General features: G+C 47.6%; 5 protein-coding genes across 5 annotated transcripts; 3 read left to right on the top strand and 2 right to left on the bottom strand.

Moving 5' to 3' along the window:
• Window positions 1-653: 653 nt before the first annotated feature.
• Window positions 654-1,891, top strand: BJ212DRAFT_1268079 (uncharacterized protein; the record flags this gene model as incomplete). The annotated part of the gene is made up of 5 exons (XM_041330702.1): window positions 654-936; window positions 988-1,073; window positions 1,124-1,211; window positions 1,264-1,592; window positions 1,646-1,891. The coding sequence occupies 5 exons, from the start codon at window positions 654-656 to the stop codon at window positions 1,889-1,891; spliced, it is 1,032 nt and encodes a 343-aa protein (XP_041194896.1).
• A 324-nt stretch (window positions 1,892-2,215) lies between these two features.
• BJ212DRAFT_1268099 (hexokinase) lies at window positions 2,216-4,587 on the bottom strand (the record flags this gene model as incomplete). Its single annotated transcript, XM_041330704.1, has 14 exons — window positions 2,216-2,262; window positions 2,323-2,381; window positions 2,442-2,506; window positions 2,557-2,773; window positions 2,831-2,979; window positions 3,033-3,131; window positions 3,185-3,388; window positions 3,442-3,553; window positions 3,618-3,634; window positions 3,685-3,902; window positions 3,964-4,036; window positions 4,230-4,320; window positions 4,377-4,412; window positions 4,478-4,587. The coding sequence occupies 14 exons, from the start codon at window positions 4,585-4,587 to the stop codon at window positions 2,216-2,218; spliced, it is 1,497 nt and encodes a 498-aa protein (XP_041194895.1).
• A 341-nt stretch (window positions 4,588-4,928) lies between these two features.
• Window positions 4,929-5,989, top strand: BJ212DRAFT_1344757 (ribosomal protein L14b/L23e). The gene is made up of 3 exons (XM_041335275.1): window positions 4,929-5,042; window positions 5,098-5,463; window positions 5,517-5,989. Exons 1-3 carry the CDS (start codon window positions 5,016-5,018, stop codon window positions 5,523-5,525), a joined length of 402 nt encoding a protein of 133 aa, XP_041194894.1. The 5' UTR covers window positions 4,929-5,015; the 3' UTR covers window positions 5,526-5,989.
• A 5,336-nt stretch (window positions 5,990-11,325) lies between these two features.
• Window positions 11,326-13,602, top strand: BJ212DRAFT_1268445 (FAD-linked oxidase-like protein; the record flags this gene model as incomplete). The annotated part of the gene is made up of 13 exons (XM_041330730.1): window positions 11,326-11,710; window positions 11,767-11,900; window positions 11,953-12,013; window positions 12,065-12,136; window positions 12,184-12,203; window positions 12,253-12,310; window positions 12,368-12,417; window positions 12,477-12,600; window positions 12,651-12,764; window positions 12,814-13,108; window positions 13,161-13,258; window positions 13,315-13,419; window positions 13,469-13,602. The coding sequence occupies 13 exons, from the start codon at window positions 11,326-11,328 to the stop codon at window positions 13,600-13,602; spliced, it is 1,650 nt and encodes a 549-aa protein (XP_041194893.1).
• Window positions 13,603-14,045: 443 nt separating this feature from the next.
• BJ212DRAFT_77935 (ATPase, F1 complex, gamma subunit domain-containing protein) lies at window positions 14,046-15,392 on the bottom strand. Its single transcript, XM_041344058.1, has 6 exons — window positions 15,182-15,392; window positions 15,030-15,114; window positions 14,569-14,979; window positions 14,401-14,518; window positions 14,228-14,346; window positions 14,046-14,174 (listed from the first exon to the last, which is right to left on the bottom strand). Exons 1-6 carry the CDS (start codon window positions 15,323-15,325, stop codon window positions 14,158-14,160), a joined length of 894 nt encoding a protein of 297 aa, XP_041194892.1. The 5' UTR covers window positions 15,326-15,392; the 3' UTR covers window positions 14,046-14,157.
• Between the last annotated feature and the right edge of the window lie 49 nt (window positions 15,393-15,441).

The raw sequence follows: 15,441 nt of genomic DNA, 5'->3' as shown, positions 1-15,441 counted from the left end.
CTGAGCACTTCTAGTGCCGTATTGCATGGATTTGGAGCTGTGGAGTAGTCACTCGTGATCAATACATTGCCCGGCACCAGGCGGGGCAATGTCTATTAATACTGGGAATATGATTGCATGTGTGATGTGATCATAAAAGTATGTTGATAAAATCGACGATCCTTCATATATCATAGGCGGCAGCATCGAAGCATTCGCATGGTTCATGTCGAAGGAGTGAAGGCCAGAGCGTGATGGTGAAAGAGACGGCGAAAGTTGGATATCCGGGCTCCTCGGGGTCTTGCATAGGCAATATCAATGGTCGTAACCTTGAAGTGACGGAACTGAGAATTTTCGAATGTCAGACTCACCCCCACCATCTCAGTTCCAATCAAAGTCAAAATGGGAAATTCCGTCGGGTCAAACAAGCATATCTCACGACCCTGCCGTCATTCTCTCGAGCGCCGACAACGAGCGCAACGTCTTGGAAAAGAAAATTAGCCACAATCAGCCTATCAGCGTTCAGCGCTTCAGCGATCACGGCGTGATTTGAGCGAAGTGATGTGGATATATATGTGTACCATGCCAAAACGGCCAGACTCCCGGACAGCAGCATATAGTTCTCGACTTTTAGATCGGCATTCTGCTACAGTCACGGTGCTACCTAAATACTTATGTCTTATCGCCCTGACGAATCCAACACACAGATCTATGCTGAGGGCGCATGGCTGCAGGGTGCCATCGTCACTGGCGTCCTTTACGGCGTGGTCATCGTCCTGTCTGCCATGTGTTGGCGCTCCCTCTGGTCTCGCGCTCGATCACATGGTACTGGCTACAAGATGAACAGATTCCTCTTGTGCTATGTCGCGTTCCTCTTTGCGATTGGTACGATATATGTAGCGTTCAACTCCCAGATAACGCAATTGGGCTTTATTGACAATCGTTTATATCCCGGAGGTATGTGCAACTTCTGAAATAGACTGCATCCCGTACTTATGTTTTGTTCAGGTCCTAGTGCATACGAGGAGGCGACCTCGTCAGCTCCACTAAACACAGCTTTCGTGGTTTCGGATTGGTGTGCGGACCTATTGATGGTAAGCGTACAGCTGTATCTCCCATCCCCACCATTGACCACACACTATAGATCTGGCGGTGTACAGTAGTATACAAAGATACTAGAATGTACTACGTCGTCGTTGGACTTGGATCTCTTCTGTTCCTTGGAACTCTCAGTATGTGCCAGACCTACATGTGTCTTCGCATTCCATCCTGACCCTTCACAAGTCACAGGAACGCTCTGGCTTGTCATTGTCTCAACACCAGTACAATCTGTAAGCGGTTGGATGTCCTTCTCCTTGCTCTTCCCATACCTCTGCTTCTCCCTCGCCATCAATATCTTCATCAGTCTCCTCACTGTCATGCGCCTTCTATACCACCGCCACCGAATATCCAAGGTCCTTGGTTTAGGCCACGGCGCGATGTACGCCAGTTTCGCAGCCATCATTATCGAATCTGCCGCCATTTACTCGATATGTTCGCTCCTTTACCTCGTACCGTATGCCCTCAACAGCCCGATCTCATATGCATTCATGCAATTACTAGGTGAGGCGCAGGTAAGTGTCCCCATACTGCTCGGAACGAATTGTGATTTACATTTGTACTCTAGGTCATTGCCCCACTCCTTATTCTCTACCGCATCGCAGTAGGCAAGGCCTGGATGGCTCGCTCCAACACCCTCATGGACGAAAACTCCATCCCGTTGCAGCGGCAGTCGGACTTACCAAAGCCCCCAGCCGCTCCACTGAATGTTGAGATTTCCTTTCACCAGGAAATCACCCGCGACGAATCAATACACTCTCCCAAGTTATCATACCCGATGGAATCTACCGAAGTCTTTGGTAGAGCGATATGAGACTCGTGGGGGTGATTCAGATTTTATGTGCAGCTACGTTATGTGGCAATGATTTCGTTGCAATGCCTTCACGAGATCTATGTAGTTACCTTGGAGTTGACAAAAACGGTTAGCATGCTGTATATACCCATTTTCATCCACAGGGCATCTTCGACACAATAGAAGAATTTCACATACCAAGAAATGGCTGCCAACGTAAGGAGAACCAGCCTTCGCCCTTAGGATATGAAAATCAATTCTAAGGGTCACGACAGATATAGCAAAGTACATAAACGCAAAGACTTCCGTATTCCGTATTCCCCTCTTATGCACGCAAATATATGATCAGACATTAAGGTACAACCCGGCATCCTTCCTGTGCTTCGTCATGGCTAACATGATACGAGCATAAGCTCGCCGAAAAACTGACGACGATAGATCACGACACTGACCTGCAATAATCGCACTGCCTACACCGCTACCATCCTCGGCGTGATGCGTGACGATGTTGCTGTAATTCCACGGCGCTCAGATCAGGAGGGAAAGGGCATGTCAAACAAGAACTGCTCACCGTCCCTTATCGCCGAAAATGTCCTGCAAACCTTCGTGCACACGATCGGCAAACCCAGGGTATTTCTGTAGAGGCGTAAACATCCTGCGGCAAGTACAGAAAATAGGGCTTTTACGTTGTACAAGGAGCCATCGGCCCCGACCGAACAGCCTTCCTCGAGATAACCCATCTTGTTGACGATTGCAGCAATACCACAGGAGCTCAAACGAGCCGCACGTCTTCCAATGAGCTTCGCAAGAGCCCGGAAGAACTGCCGTTCCGCGAGCGTCGTCTCGAGGGCGAAGAAGTGTGTGAAGATTCCGATAACCATGAGAAGTTCGTCCGTTGGGTCACTGAGAACACGACGATGAGCGTCTGCACATTTTCACATCGAATGGGTAATGGGGTACCTCTCCATAAGAGACAAAAACGCGGTGTCGAAACAGTATGGTTTCTCGAGTTTGTAAGTGTTCTGTCCCAGGAAAAGAACACCTTCGTCGATGAGCTCACAAAGAACTAGTCGCAGAATCTCGCCCAAGTACCGGCCAGAAATGAGTTTCTGGACAGTTGATGTCACGATAATGATGTTGCACGGCACATATAGTAACTCACTTCGAACGCCTGTTCACCAGGCTTATTTGAAGTATCATCAACGATCGTGTCGTATTTCGTGCGAGGCAGATGCTCATGTTCGAATGAATCAAACGCGCCCTGCCAAGTTCGTCAATTATATAGTGTTAAGATCGGGATCAAACCCTACGGACCCATTCACAATTGATCGCCATCTCAGCTCCATGATCGATACCCAAATGCTCTATTTTGGCAATATCCTTGACGCGCTCCATATAAGCCGCGTTACAACCAGTTCCGAAGATAACCGCGATCTTCGTCTTAGGATTCACATAGTGTGATGCGATTAACGTTCCAGTCGTATCATTGATAAGAGCGGTCAGTTTGATGGGCAATTGCTGTTCGTATGCGAGTCAGTATTGAATAGAAACTTGAGATAGGTGGAACGTACGTATTTTTCGAGGGACTTCTTGAACATCTCGGCAACGTCCCTGCCCTCCGTGTTTCCAGCTCCAAAACCTTTGGTCCAGCGGATGAGCTCGCCGTGGTCAATGCGTTCCTGCCTAGATACCGAAAACAAGTCGACCTTGCATGCACTGAACTAACAATTGTATCATGCGCACTTACGAGCAAGGATAGGAGAACTGAATACTACATAGTCAGAAGGATGACGTTAGGACAGCTAATGACATACGGTAAAGCCAAGAGGTAGGGATTGACCAGGCTTCAGTTGGCCCGCGCCCTCGCCCGTATTGGTTTCGACAAAGGTATGCAAACATTCAGCACAGAAATCGAACAATTTCTGGCCATCATCTTGTTTTTGCTCCTCAGACAAACGATATTTGGTTTGGGAAATCTCGAATTTTCCCTCTCCCTGAAGGGTCACAAGACAGACACGCAAATTCGTTCCACCTATAATTCGCACGAGTATATTTAGAGCCTGGGAAAATGACATAAACAACAAACCACTCACCGAGATCAAGAGCGAGGAAATCTCCTTTCTCCTGACCTGTTGGCCATCCAAACACGTACGTCGGAATCATAGGCTACAAGTACTAATTCAGCACACGGTCGGAAATCCCTCATAGAATAAATGTGAAGAGCATGAAGAATCAGGAGCATCGAAAGATAAATTGAATCGTCTCATCTCATGACCAACTGCAAAAAGCAATTGAGTTTGAAACAACAAATGCAAGAAGGTGATCCCATTCGGTATGGACGTATGGAGTACATACGCACTACAATCTGGTTGGGCTTGTTCAAGCCAAGTTCCAGTGTCTCAGTAAAGGCCTCGACAATCATCCGCATCCTCTGCGGTGTGAGTGTGAACCTGTGCAATGAGGATTCAGTAGATCCATTGTTGGAGCCCCTGATAGGGTGACTGACAAACTCTCGTATTTTCTCAAATGGTCGGCCATCGTCCTGCGATTCACAAGATAATAAAGGTAAGGCCGTTGTGTCAAGTATTATTGCGCAACTTTGCGTACTTTTTAGTTGCATGCGGGAGGTCTTCCTCATCTTGCGTCCGGGTATGGATGGCGATTGTCTGACCTGTAGTTAGCGTGAAGCTACCACTTCCGCGACGCGAGGCAGGCATTCTTGATCGGAAACTGACGTATTATGTGGAGAGATGGTGGAGGGAGAAAGAGAGACAGCGGTGGAGATTGAGTTCACGACCATGGCAGTCCTTCATCGGTACCTGCTACGCGTGGAAAATACATCTCCATAAACGTACGGTATGGCCCTCTAACCAAATCAACTTTGGTTCACGAAATGCCGAACGCTAACGCGATGAAGCCTTACACAACTGGCATTAATATTGATGACCTTGTAAACGCCGATTTCCAAAGGCTATCGACTAGCTTACGGGTTACAATACACAGCTGAGAAACATTATGACAATATAAAAATCGCCTATACCTGAGGGCTATCGAATATATATATAAATTCCCACCCACTCCACGACAAGTCGCTGCCAGTCCCACACTTTATTCAAACGCTTTTTTCGTCTGTCATTTGAGGACGATGATTGGGCTCAAGTCTACACTTAATGTTGGTGAAGTTTTGTATGCATTTTATGTCCTCATAGCTTACAAAATTTATGCAGGTAATAGACAACTCCGGCGCACTACTCATTGAGTGCGTCAATGTCCTCAAGCAGAAAGTCAATAACGGCTGGGGCTCTGTTGGTGATGAAATAGTCTGTGTCGTCAAACGCGCGCGCCCAGTGTCGGCAGCAACTCAGGCATCTACCACTGCGGTCAAAGTCCGACGCGGAGATGTTCGTCGAGCAGTCATCGTGCGAACCAAGAAGTCAGTTCGAAGACCAGACGGGCGTTTCATCAGGTTCGATGATAATGCGGCGGTCCTTTTGAATAACAAGAGAGAGATGCTAGGGACGCGTATAGGTGGCGTTGTGAGTGCTGACTTGCGCATGAAAGGCTGGGGGAAGATTGTTAGCTTAGCACCAAAGGTATGTAGCTCCGCAACACGTTAATGAAGAGAAGTTAGCTGATTTCCGTCAAGGTTGTTTGATAGACGTATATTAGATACTCGCCTTATATAAAAGTAAAACCACTATTGGCCTTTGACCTACCTGCATCTCAATTTACAAACTGGGAAGTTATTTCTTTTCTTGCACGGCTTTCTACAAGTTTCGATAGATTGTTCCATTGCTACCTGCATGTCGCTTTCGCATGTACAGCGACATTTCGTTTCTCGTATGTGATTTTACTTTGTTTCGTTGGTCTTTTCCTGCAATCTGTTTTGTTTCCTCTTTCCTTCGCATTTTTCGTTCTTTCGCAGTCTCTTAGCGTGTCTGGTTATTATGCGCTGTGTCCCGCTTCATGGCTACTGTGTTTCTGATGTCAGCCACAGGTTCCATGCCCCGAGTCCTCCCTACAAATAGCAGCATTTATGTATATATCTCCCTTGATGAAACCTCGTGCGCTTGATATCAATGATCAACTTCCTTTCAGTGTTTTGCATGACGTTGCCGAGTATGTGTTGTATTATGACCCGTTGTATCATCCTGAGGCTCATCCCGCTGTGTTCGCTACAGCCCTTGGATTTTGTACGTGTGCTCATCGATCGACTTGACGTGTTCAACAAGTGCTTATTCGATGAGCGCTCATTGACCACGTCGAGTCATGTTTGAAATATGGCTCAGATAATCGTGTGAACTCAATGACTTTTGACGGTGCGAATATCAACATTTGTGTTAGTGGGACGTTAATGCCTTTTGCTCGTTCTCACTTCAAATGTCCTTGTTACGTCCATTGCAACGTGTTTAGACGCTATCAAGGCTGTCGAGACACCTGACCACGGAGTGTAGTCTCCTCACCAAGCTTCAGCGTGATTCTGCTTAGCTCTCATATTCTCGACCACATTTATAGAGAAAACCTATCTGAACTAGTTGCTATAGTCCTTCGTCGCTGTGACGTTGCACGCGGCCTGGGCTGTGGCCCATATCAGACTTGAATCAAAGACCCTAGCATCGAGGCCATCCTTCAAGATTTTACAAACGTCTCATGCGCCGGTGCCCCTCCAAACTGTTTGATCATGAAAGGAAAAAACGACAATGTACAGTGTGAACGAATGACACAGGGGGCCAGTGCTGGTACAGGAATTGGACTGAGGGCGGAGGAGAAATTTAGGTAAATACCTCACAGTGCAAGCGTATATACCGTACGCGGACTTGGGCAAGTAGACAGGCAATAAGAAAATGATCGGACACAGAAGATAAAGGAGCACAAAGTCAATGTTGGAAGTAGTGTTGTTGGTAAAAATGGTTGTGCTTGGTCCACGTCCGAACTCACACGAAAGGAGGGTGGCAGAACTCCCTGAGGTTATCCGAGACGTGGGGATGTAATTTAGATCTCTGACAACACAGTTGAATCCAAGAGAGCGTGAAGATCGATGTCCCTGAAGTAAGGTGGTGCATGCTGGAGGGCGCCCCCTCGCATCACTGATCAAAGATAATTTTGAATGCCTGGAATGAGAACATTGCGGCGACACTGATAACTCATCGAACATCAGGTGCTCAAGTCCAGGGTCGTGAGGATCCGAAATCCATCCACTCAAGTTCTTTGCTGTAACAATCTTCTTGATCAATTGTAGGGCATTCCCTCATTTAACACATTTGAAAACAGTCGGAAATTTTCGTTCAAACCTTGGGCTTCAACACCACAGCGGTGTAAAAGCCGCGGAGGCTAGGAAGTCCACCCGCCAACGGTCGACATACTCACATGCACACTCGTGAAGAGGTTGGCATTGCTGTCGAGACTGCACAGGATCTCGAAGCACCCTTCACGTGGGCACCTGCGCTCTCAATTGAGCCTTAGATGATCTTGCTGGTCCAGAGAGTATCTCACCTGACAACACCACTGCTAAATTTGCATCTCTCGAAGAGTTGAAAATGCGAGGGTGACGGATGGGACGGGGCAACATTGATATCATCGTTAGGAATGTCGTACACATGATACACATAGCCTAGCTGTGCGCTTAGAGTTTTGCCAGTTTTGCCGGTCATAGTAACCGGCAGAACTACATCCAAGTAGTTCTGCCCCCTGCACTAGTTGGAAGGTGGATTTTAGGTGGTGTGGGTCCGCACATGGAATGCATAAAAGCAAGCTGTCTCCCTACTATCACCCTTCAGATTTATCTCCGAGATCCCATATCACATCTCACAAATAATGCGTCTCATTTTCCGAGTCGCCCTTGCCGTTGTTGCCGCTTTGACAGTGTCTATGACTGTCAGTGGATGCCAATCAGCTGGCGACTTTTGCAACTCAAGTACGGATTGCTGCCCTACCTATAAATGCGCGAAAGAACAAGTTGTCGGTGTGAGTATGAGTAGTTTCATCCAGGATTTATTGACTCACTGGCGTGGCAGTCTACCTACGTATCGGTTTGTGAGCCTATCCCTATTGTGTGACATAGGTGGGCCCGGGTGGCACCCGTACCCAGTCCGCGAGTAGATGGAACTTGGAATGCCTACCCGCACCCGTACGGGTCAGAGTATCACGAGTGGGTCACCCGCGGGTGACAAATTATCATTGTGCGAAATTGTAGACATAACTTGTGGGGACATGGGCAGTACCGTAGTACACAATATCCACGATCGAGCAACGTATCATAGCGAGCACAGATTGCTGAACTCTAGCGTGCTTTCGATGCCACTGAAATGACAACGAGCTCATGGATCTACACCATTAAGACTACACAATGGAATACCAATGATGTCATTGTCGCCCTTGTCCCAAATATCGAGAGATTTTTTCACTTTGGTTCGTCGCTTCTTTTTGGGACTGTAGAATAGGAATCGGAGACGCTGTTCGTTTACGATGGAGTGGGTGTGTAGCTGGTGACCCGGGTGCCGAGGATGTACCAATAGTAAAATAAAACACTTCCTCGCCATTGAGACGAATCCGATTAAGGAGTATGGAAAGATAGGTGAGAAGATAGATTTTATACATCCGAGTCGGACTGCACATCGAGCTTTAAACATCGAAGACTCAGAAGTAATATATACTTTTGATAGGCTCTGACAACGACAAGTATTGATCTGAAACATGGTTTATAAGGTGAGCATCATGATACAGTACTGCTGCCAGCTGGGTGAGATGTGTGCCAGTTTATACCTCCGCAACTTGGCTTTGATTTTAATGTCGGGTGGGAGTTCGGTCAACAAGTAGTAAGTTTGGCTCGGCCGACTATTTGTGGTAACTACCCGTGGATACCTAACTTTGGCGAGCCCTCCAACCTGTACCTCGTGCGGGTCGCGTGATGCGGCCAAATCTACAGGGCAAATATTTCCTAGTGTCAGAAACGTATTTGGGGATGAAATACAACAAATAGAAAAAAGTGGAAAAAAGTCTCTCAAATCTTGGTTTTGAGAACATTTGAGACCGTCAATCTATCCAGAGAGGTTTTAGGAACAGATTGGTGCAAAAGAATGTCTGGAAAGTGGATGAGGAAAATACAATAAGTTGTGCAAAATGGCGTCTCAAAATGTAGTTGAATTTGGATGTTTGCCTTACCATTCGTCCCAACCTGGGTGAGTATCCGGGTAACGCCCACCCTATGCGAGTCACAGCCTTGAGATCGGATGAGCTACAGTGCTCAGCTATAATGCGTATAAAATGGTCGATGACTTTCAGTGATGAAATTGCGCGTCACCGTCGCGTCCTATGGTTATTCTGCCTGTCATAAATTACCAGGGACTGTGCGAGTCAAGTTTGAGGCCTGCTGGCAATCTGTTGGCATTGCAAATGACATCTGTTTATGACCCGTCATCGTCTACACAGAACACATTAAAGCAAGCTGTCTTCCTACTATTCCCTTTCAGATTTATTTCCGAGATCCCATATCGCATCTAACAAATAATGCGTCTCACCTTCCGAGTCGTCCTCGCCGTTGTTGCTGCTTTGACGGTGTCTATGGCTGTCAGTGCTCAGGACGGTGGATGCCTAACATATGGCAGCTTTTGCAACTCAGATGCAGATTGCTGTTTGGGTGGATGCTACCTGGGAGAAATTGACGTATATGTGAGTATAAGAAGTTTCATCCAGGATTTATTGACTCAGCGGCGTGGTAGTCTGACTTCGGATGGGTATGTGAGCCGGGGCCCTGAGACCGGATGAGCTACAGTGAGCTGCGTTTCTGCTTCCTCATTGGCGCAGTGTGGTTGATGACACCATCCTGACACATGAGTAGTTCGTTGCGCAATGCAGAGTGCTTACTTCTTAACAAGTTTTACTACTACTTGAGCTTGGGCAATGACCTTGGAGCGGAGGAAAGGAGCGGAACCCAGAAAGTAAATAATACGATAGAATATCTGGAACAAACTAGGTCAACTCCGAAATCTGAGGCCAGGTCCGTTGGTAATCTGCGGGAGCTACAGTGAGTCATGTTTCTGCTTTCTCATCGGCGCAGTGTGGTTGGTTGAGTTGAACATCACACGCAAGTAATTTGTCGCGGGATCAGTCCTTCCTCGTGTGAAAGGTTGACGGTCCAATATGGGTGAGGTTTGCAGTCCAAAGCGATGGCGAAAAATGTATCCGTTGAGTATCTACTACAGGTAGAAGTCTCTGTTGTAGTCAGAATAAGCAGGAGTGACTGCCAGGTTAGGCACGATAAGTGGCGGCGAGGCGAGCACATTGCCAGTACAGATGCCGTGAAATTGGCTAGGACTGTCAAGCGAGCGAGTTGACTGTCTTACAAGGCATGCTTACGGCATGTGCCTCGCAGGCAGTATATTCGATCGATTGTGGGTTCAATCTGCTGGTTCTGTCTAGCTTTCCGTATTTTCAGGGTTAGAGTTAGGGTTAGTGCCTCACGCCTTGTACTAGTACTACGTGTCATCATCGACGCTAACGTTCCCGCCAGCTTCCTCCCCGTCCATCAGCCTCTGCTCGTCGACACACACAATGAACGCGTGCTATCCCGAACCCCGGGGTTGCACGGCCACCGTGTCCTAGGACACGCGCTAAGCTAGTCACTGTCCTCACCGCCATATCCCCGTGTCTCACGACAAGAAAGCCGTCAGTATAAGAACTACCTTCATTGACTCCCAGGTTCATTAGTCTATGATCACGAGGAGATAATGGAACTTGGAAATCGAGTCGAAGGTGAAGGGCTTAACATGATACATCATCACGAGCGGAGTCACGGCGTAAGTTTTGTGTCTCATGCTCCTACTCAACCGACTGAATTTACGCGGACAATAAACAACTCTGCTCGAATGTTCATACCCTCAATTGGAACGGCTGAGCCTCTGTCGGAGATTAAATAGCTTGTATTGCCAAACTTTTGGCGACAACTAGAGACTCATGGTCACTCTAGACTACTTAAGTATTCCTTAAGAGAAGGGTTACGGCTATGTCGCTCGACTTGTCTGTGGTTAGTCTCCGGCCCAACGCCGTCGCCGTTCGTTATTCCATTGAGTGTCGGAGGACGCAACTACTACTTTCACACTTCTGATTTTCAACTATCCAGACATTATCCACACTACCGAAGGGTATTGAGCGTACTGCTATGTAAGTCTATTTTTGTAACTGGGGAGATTTACGTCTTCCCGAATGCAGACCACCTTAGCCTTGTTCTCTTAGCGAGGCATGATTGATATCAGCGTGCTAATCAGGCGCCTGCTCTTCCCAGGCAATCAAAGATGCAACCCACCGAATTGCCTAATAATAGTTGTCTAATCCCCGTCTTATGTGCTAGTCAAAGCAGTTCTGATTTTTTCCACCCTTCCAACGTTGTTCTTCACGACTTTTAAAGATCTAACGATCTTTGTAGCTCATAGGCCACCACTGTATATACTTACTTTCAAATGTTCCCAACCAGCTGCTTCCAGCGGTTGCGGCCGTCCACCATCCCGTGGACGAACTTGGCTCGTTCCAGATTCATCAAACAGCATGCACTGACCTTGTCTCGTCGACAGAGCTCGAGCGTGCCCTTTAAGAGTCCACGTTCCTGGTCCCCAATTATCATTGGCTCTATCGCTAGCGGGCTTATCGGATATTCCCTCAGCGCGTTTGGGAAGCCTTCTCTAAATTCCGAGGCTCTGGAGGAGACAGAACCAAAGTATGGCACTCCAAAGGATTTTGAACAGGCCATCAAGGAACTTCGGGCTTTGTTTAATTCAGACGATGTTGTCTCAACTGATCCAGAAGACCTTCGTATTCACGGATATTCGGAGAATGATTACCACCCAAGTGAGGGCTTCCATTCAGTCTAGCTTCACTTTCCCCCGCTCATGTTAGTCTTCCAGGTGTACCGCATACTGTCATCGTATACCCAAGGAACACAGAAGATGTAGTCAAAATTGTCAAGACTGCCGTCAAGTACCGTATGCCCATCACCCCTTTCTCTGGTGGTACCTGCTTAGAGGGGAGCTATCGTAGCGTAAGTTTATTTATCTCCAAAGCTATTCATGCTGATGACGGTGGCCCTCCAGACCCCTGTCGGTGGCATTTGTGTTGATATGTCCGGCATGAATAAGATTATCGAAATTCATGGTCAGTGTGTCATGCACTTTTCTTTGAACAGTACTGAATCATCCAAAACAGAGGCGGACTCCGACCTCGTTTGTCAGCCCGGTGTCGGATGGATGGAAATTAATGAGACTTTGCAGAAGAAAGGTGAGACTGCAACGTAAATTTTATTGCGTTACTTACATCCTTGGAAGGCATACCATTATTCTTTCCCGTACGTTTGGACATTGGCGCTGTATTGTTACCTGACAGTTTTTACTTAGTTGGATCCCGGCCCGGGCGCAACTATCGGTGGCATGATGAGCACTGGTTGCTCAGGCAGTACGTATCGGTAGTCATAAATCGGCGGTACGATTATTGACGTGTTGACCTTGGCAGCGAATGCCGTTCGGTATGGTACTGCGAAAGGCGAATGGTTCTTGAATGCGGTATGCATTGATTCCCTTGACAACATTATATTGAGTTGGTTAATTGGGTATCCCCATAGACGGTTGTTCTTCCTTCTGGGGAAGTCATCAAAACTCGCCAACGTGCTCGGAAATCTGCAGCTGGGTTCGATACTACGAAGTTGTTCATCGGTGCCGAGGGCACTCTTGGTATCATCACGGAAGGTGATATCACGTATTTTGCTCTTGACGATCGCTGTTGACACTTCTTTTAGTCACTATCCGCTTAGCTCCTGTCCTCCCAACATCGGTCGCCGTCGTACACTTCCCTGATGTGAAGCGCGCAACGGAGGCCGTCACTGACGTGATGAACCGCGGCGTTGGCATCCGTAGGTTATCCCTTCCCCATCAAGCAACACGCTCACCCCCAGGATCTAGAATGCGTTGAACTCTGCGACTCTGAGTTCATGCGTTCTATAAATTTGTTTGGTGCATCTCAGCGCAAATACCCTGAACAGGACTCCCTGTTCTTCAAATTCCAAGGTCCAACCTCTGCTTCCATCGCAGAGACCGCTAAGATCGTAAAGGAAATTGTGCAGAAGTACGGCGGCACTGGGTTTGAATTGGCGCGCTCTGAGCAGGAAGCGCGTGACCTATGGGAAGACAGGAAAAATGCTCTTTTTTCTGGTTTGGCCCTCCTGGAAGGGAGTCGGGGATGGAGCACTGATGTTTGGTAAGACCAAACTACTACAGGTCCGGGCGTGTCTTATACTTTCCGACTGCAGCGTGCCAGTTTCGAAACTACCGCAGCTTGTGTATGAAACCAAGAAAGACTTGCAACAATCAGGCCTTGTATCAATAGTTATAGGTCATGTCGGTGACGGTCAGTACCCACACGCTTCGCACCGTATCATATTTTTCATCAAACATATCACCCAGGCAATTTCCACACCCTGCTTCTTTTCCGTAATGACAAGGAGCTCGAAGGTGTTCGCGAAGCTGTGCATAGGATGGTGGAGCGTGCGATAAACCTTGAAGGCACTTGTACGTCTTCACTGCTATATGCGCGAGAGTGATGGTCTTACGTCTACAGGCACTGGCGAACACGGTGTTGGGATTGGGAAGCGAGAATATCTGTACAAAGAACTCGGTGAGGGAACGGTGGAGTTAATGCGATCCGTGAAGAAGACCTTGGATCCGCTGGGTTTGTTCAACCCCGGAAGGTGAGCTAGATCGGTCACGTTTCAAGAGTTTGGTGCTAATGCCGAACGAATAGTTGTATCCAGACAGGATAGATAAGTCAAAACATTAAATGATTCTTACGATCTATTGTGTTTTACGATACAGGGTCGTCGTTGACACTGTTGTATTTTCTCTTGACTGTACCCATTCCATTGTGAATATAGCGCGATCATGTTTTCATGTCTTAGGCGTTATCTCCGGTAACACCTGGCAATGCACTAAATCTCAAACTTGTTGGCGAATACCCGAATGTGTACTCACAGGTTACCTGAAGATAGACATTATTTGCCTCAGATATATGGCGACAACAGAGTAGGCACCAAGCCGAGATGTGGCTCAAATTCCTGTCTCAAGACCCAGGAATTCATATGTTTAGGAACAAACCCATTCGTCACAATACTTTTGCCCTCCTTGTATTTGTTGTGCATCTTACATTGACCAAGTACACGCAGCGTCAGAGCAGAAAAATCCAAGCTTGTCTCACTATCGATGTAGACAGGGGTAATGACTTGGTATGTATAAAATAACCACGGCACCTGCTTACAGTGCACTGGCACCTGTACATTCATCGTAAGTAAATGCGTGGTATTAAGGACGAAATTCAGCATACCGGTAATAATGTCGACCAACTCGTTGGTAATGGCGGCTTGACGACCACGGTTATATTGCATCGTCAGTCGGTCAATCATGTCTTTTGCATTCTTTGATGCATTGTCCATGGCATTGCGACTGTACCCAAAAATGTTGAGTGATAGAATGTAAAAGTTTGCCTTATGAACGTACCGGGCACTCTGCTCGCATGCATGGGCCTCGACAAGAGCAGCATAGATGGCGTTTGCAAGCGAGAACTCAGCGAGGTCCTTCGTAACGTCATCCTCCATTTCGTATGCCCGGAATCCAGCTAGAAGTGCATGAGTCGCAAAACCAAGACTTGACTACATGTTATCGTACCAGACTCCTTCAATGCATTCTCGCCCACAACTTCAACGATATCAGGCTCATAAGAGACAGCAGAGATAAATTTGTTGTAAACGATAGAAATGCCGTCGTACTTGGCGTCGCTCTTCACAATCAAGTCTGCAACGCCAGCAGCGTCAGCGAAGGTGGGGATGTCACGACCAATTTGATTGAAGGACATGGCCAAGTTCTTGCCAAGTACACGCGACAGTTGCACTTTGGACTTGTCACCGATGACCATGATGGGAGAGTCGGATTCGACGGGCTTCTCAGTGTTAGCAATGGCACGACGGGTGGCCTTGGTCACGGAAGAATGGATACCACCGCAGAGACCTTTGTCGGAGGAGACAACAATGAAAAGCTTGCGCTTTGCAGGAGTTTCCGAAGGAGCATGCTGGAATATCTCTGGGCTGTTTTAAGAATAGGGAAGCGGATATATAGTCTACGGGACGCACCGGAGTTAGCAAGACCATACTGCTTGCCGCTCTGCATGGCACGCTGCGCCTTTGCAAGCTTAGTGGAAGCAATCATCTTCATAGACTGCACATCACAAGAAGTATCCGCGGTCAACGCCCAAAAATAATACGAAAACAAGACATCGGCGCACCTTGGTAATTTTCTCGATATTCTTGACCGACTTCAACCGTAGCTCGATTTCGCGCAACGTAGCCATGTTGCGGGCATTTTTGGGAGCAGCTCCCAACGGAGAGGGCTGGGTCGCGATGCGGGCAAGTGAACGCCTTGCTAACATTGAAAAGTGGTCAAACCTGGTGCACGACCGAATTCCGAGCAGCCAAGACACTTCACCGACTTCCGGCGATATCCGATCTGAGCTCGAATCGTGTTGCCGAATCTCGGCATCGATGG

This window comes from Suillus subaureus (assembly GCF_016647635.1).
Source record: "Suillus subaureus strain MN1 chromosome Unknown BJ212scaffold_10, whole genome shotgun sequence".
In the NCBI taxonomy this organism is placed as follows: domain Eukaryota; kingdom Fungi; phylum Basidiomycota; class Agaricomycetes; order Boletales; family Suillaceae; genus Suillus; species Suillus subaureus.
The sequence above is the reverse complement of the archived record's forward strand: the minus strand, read 5'-3'. Positions and strand labels throughout refer to the sequence as shown.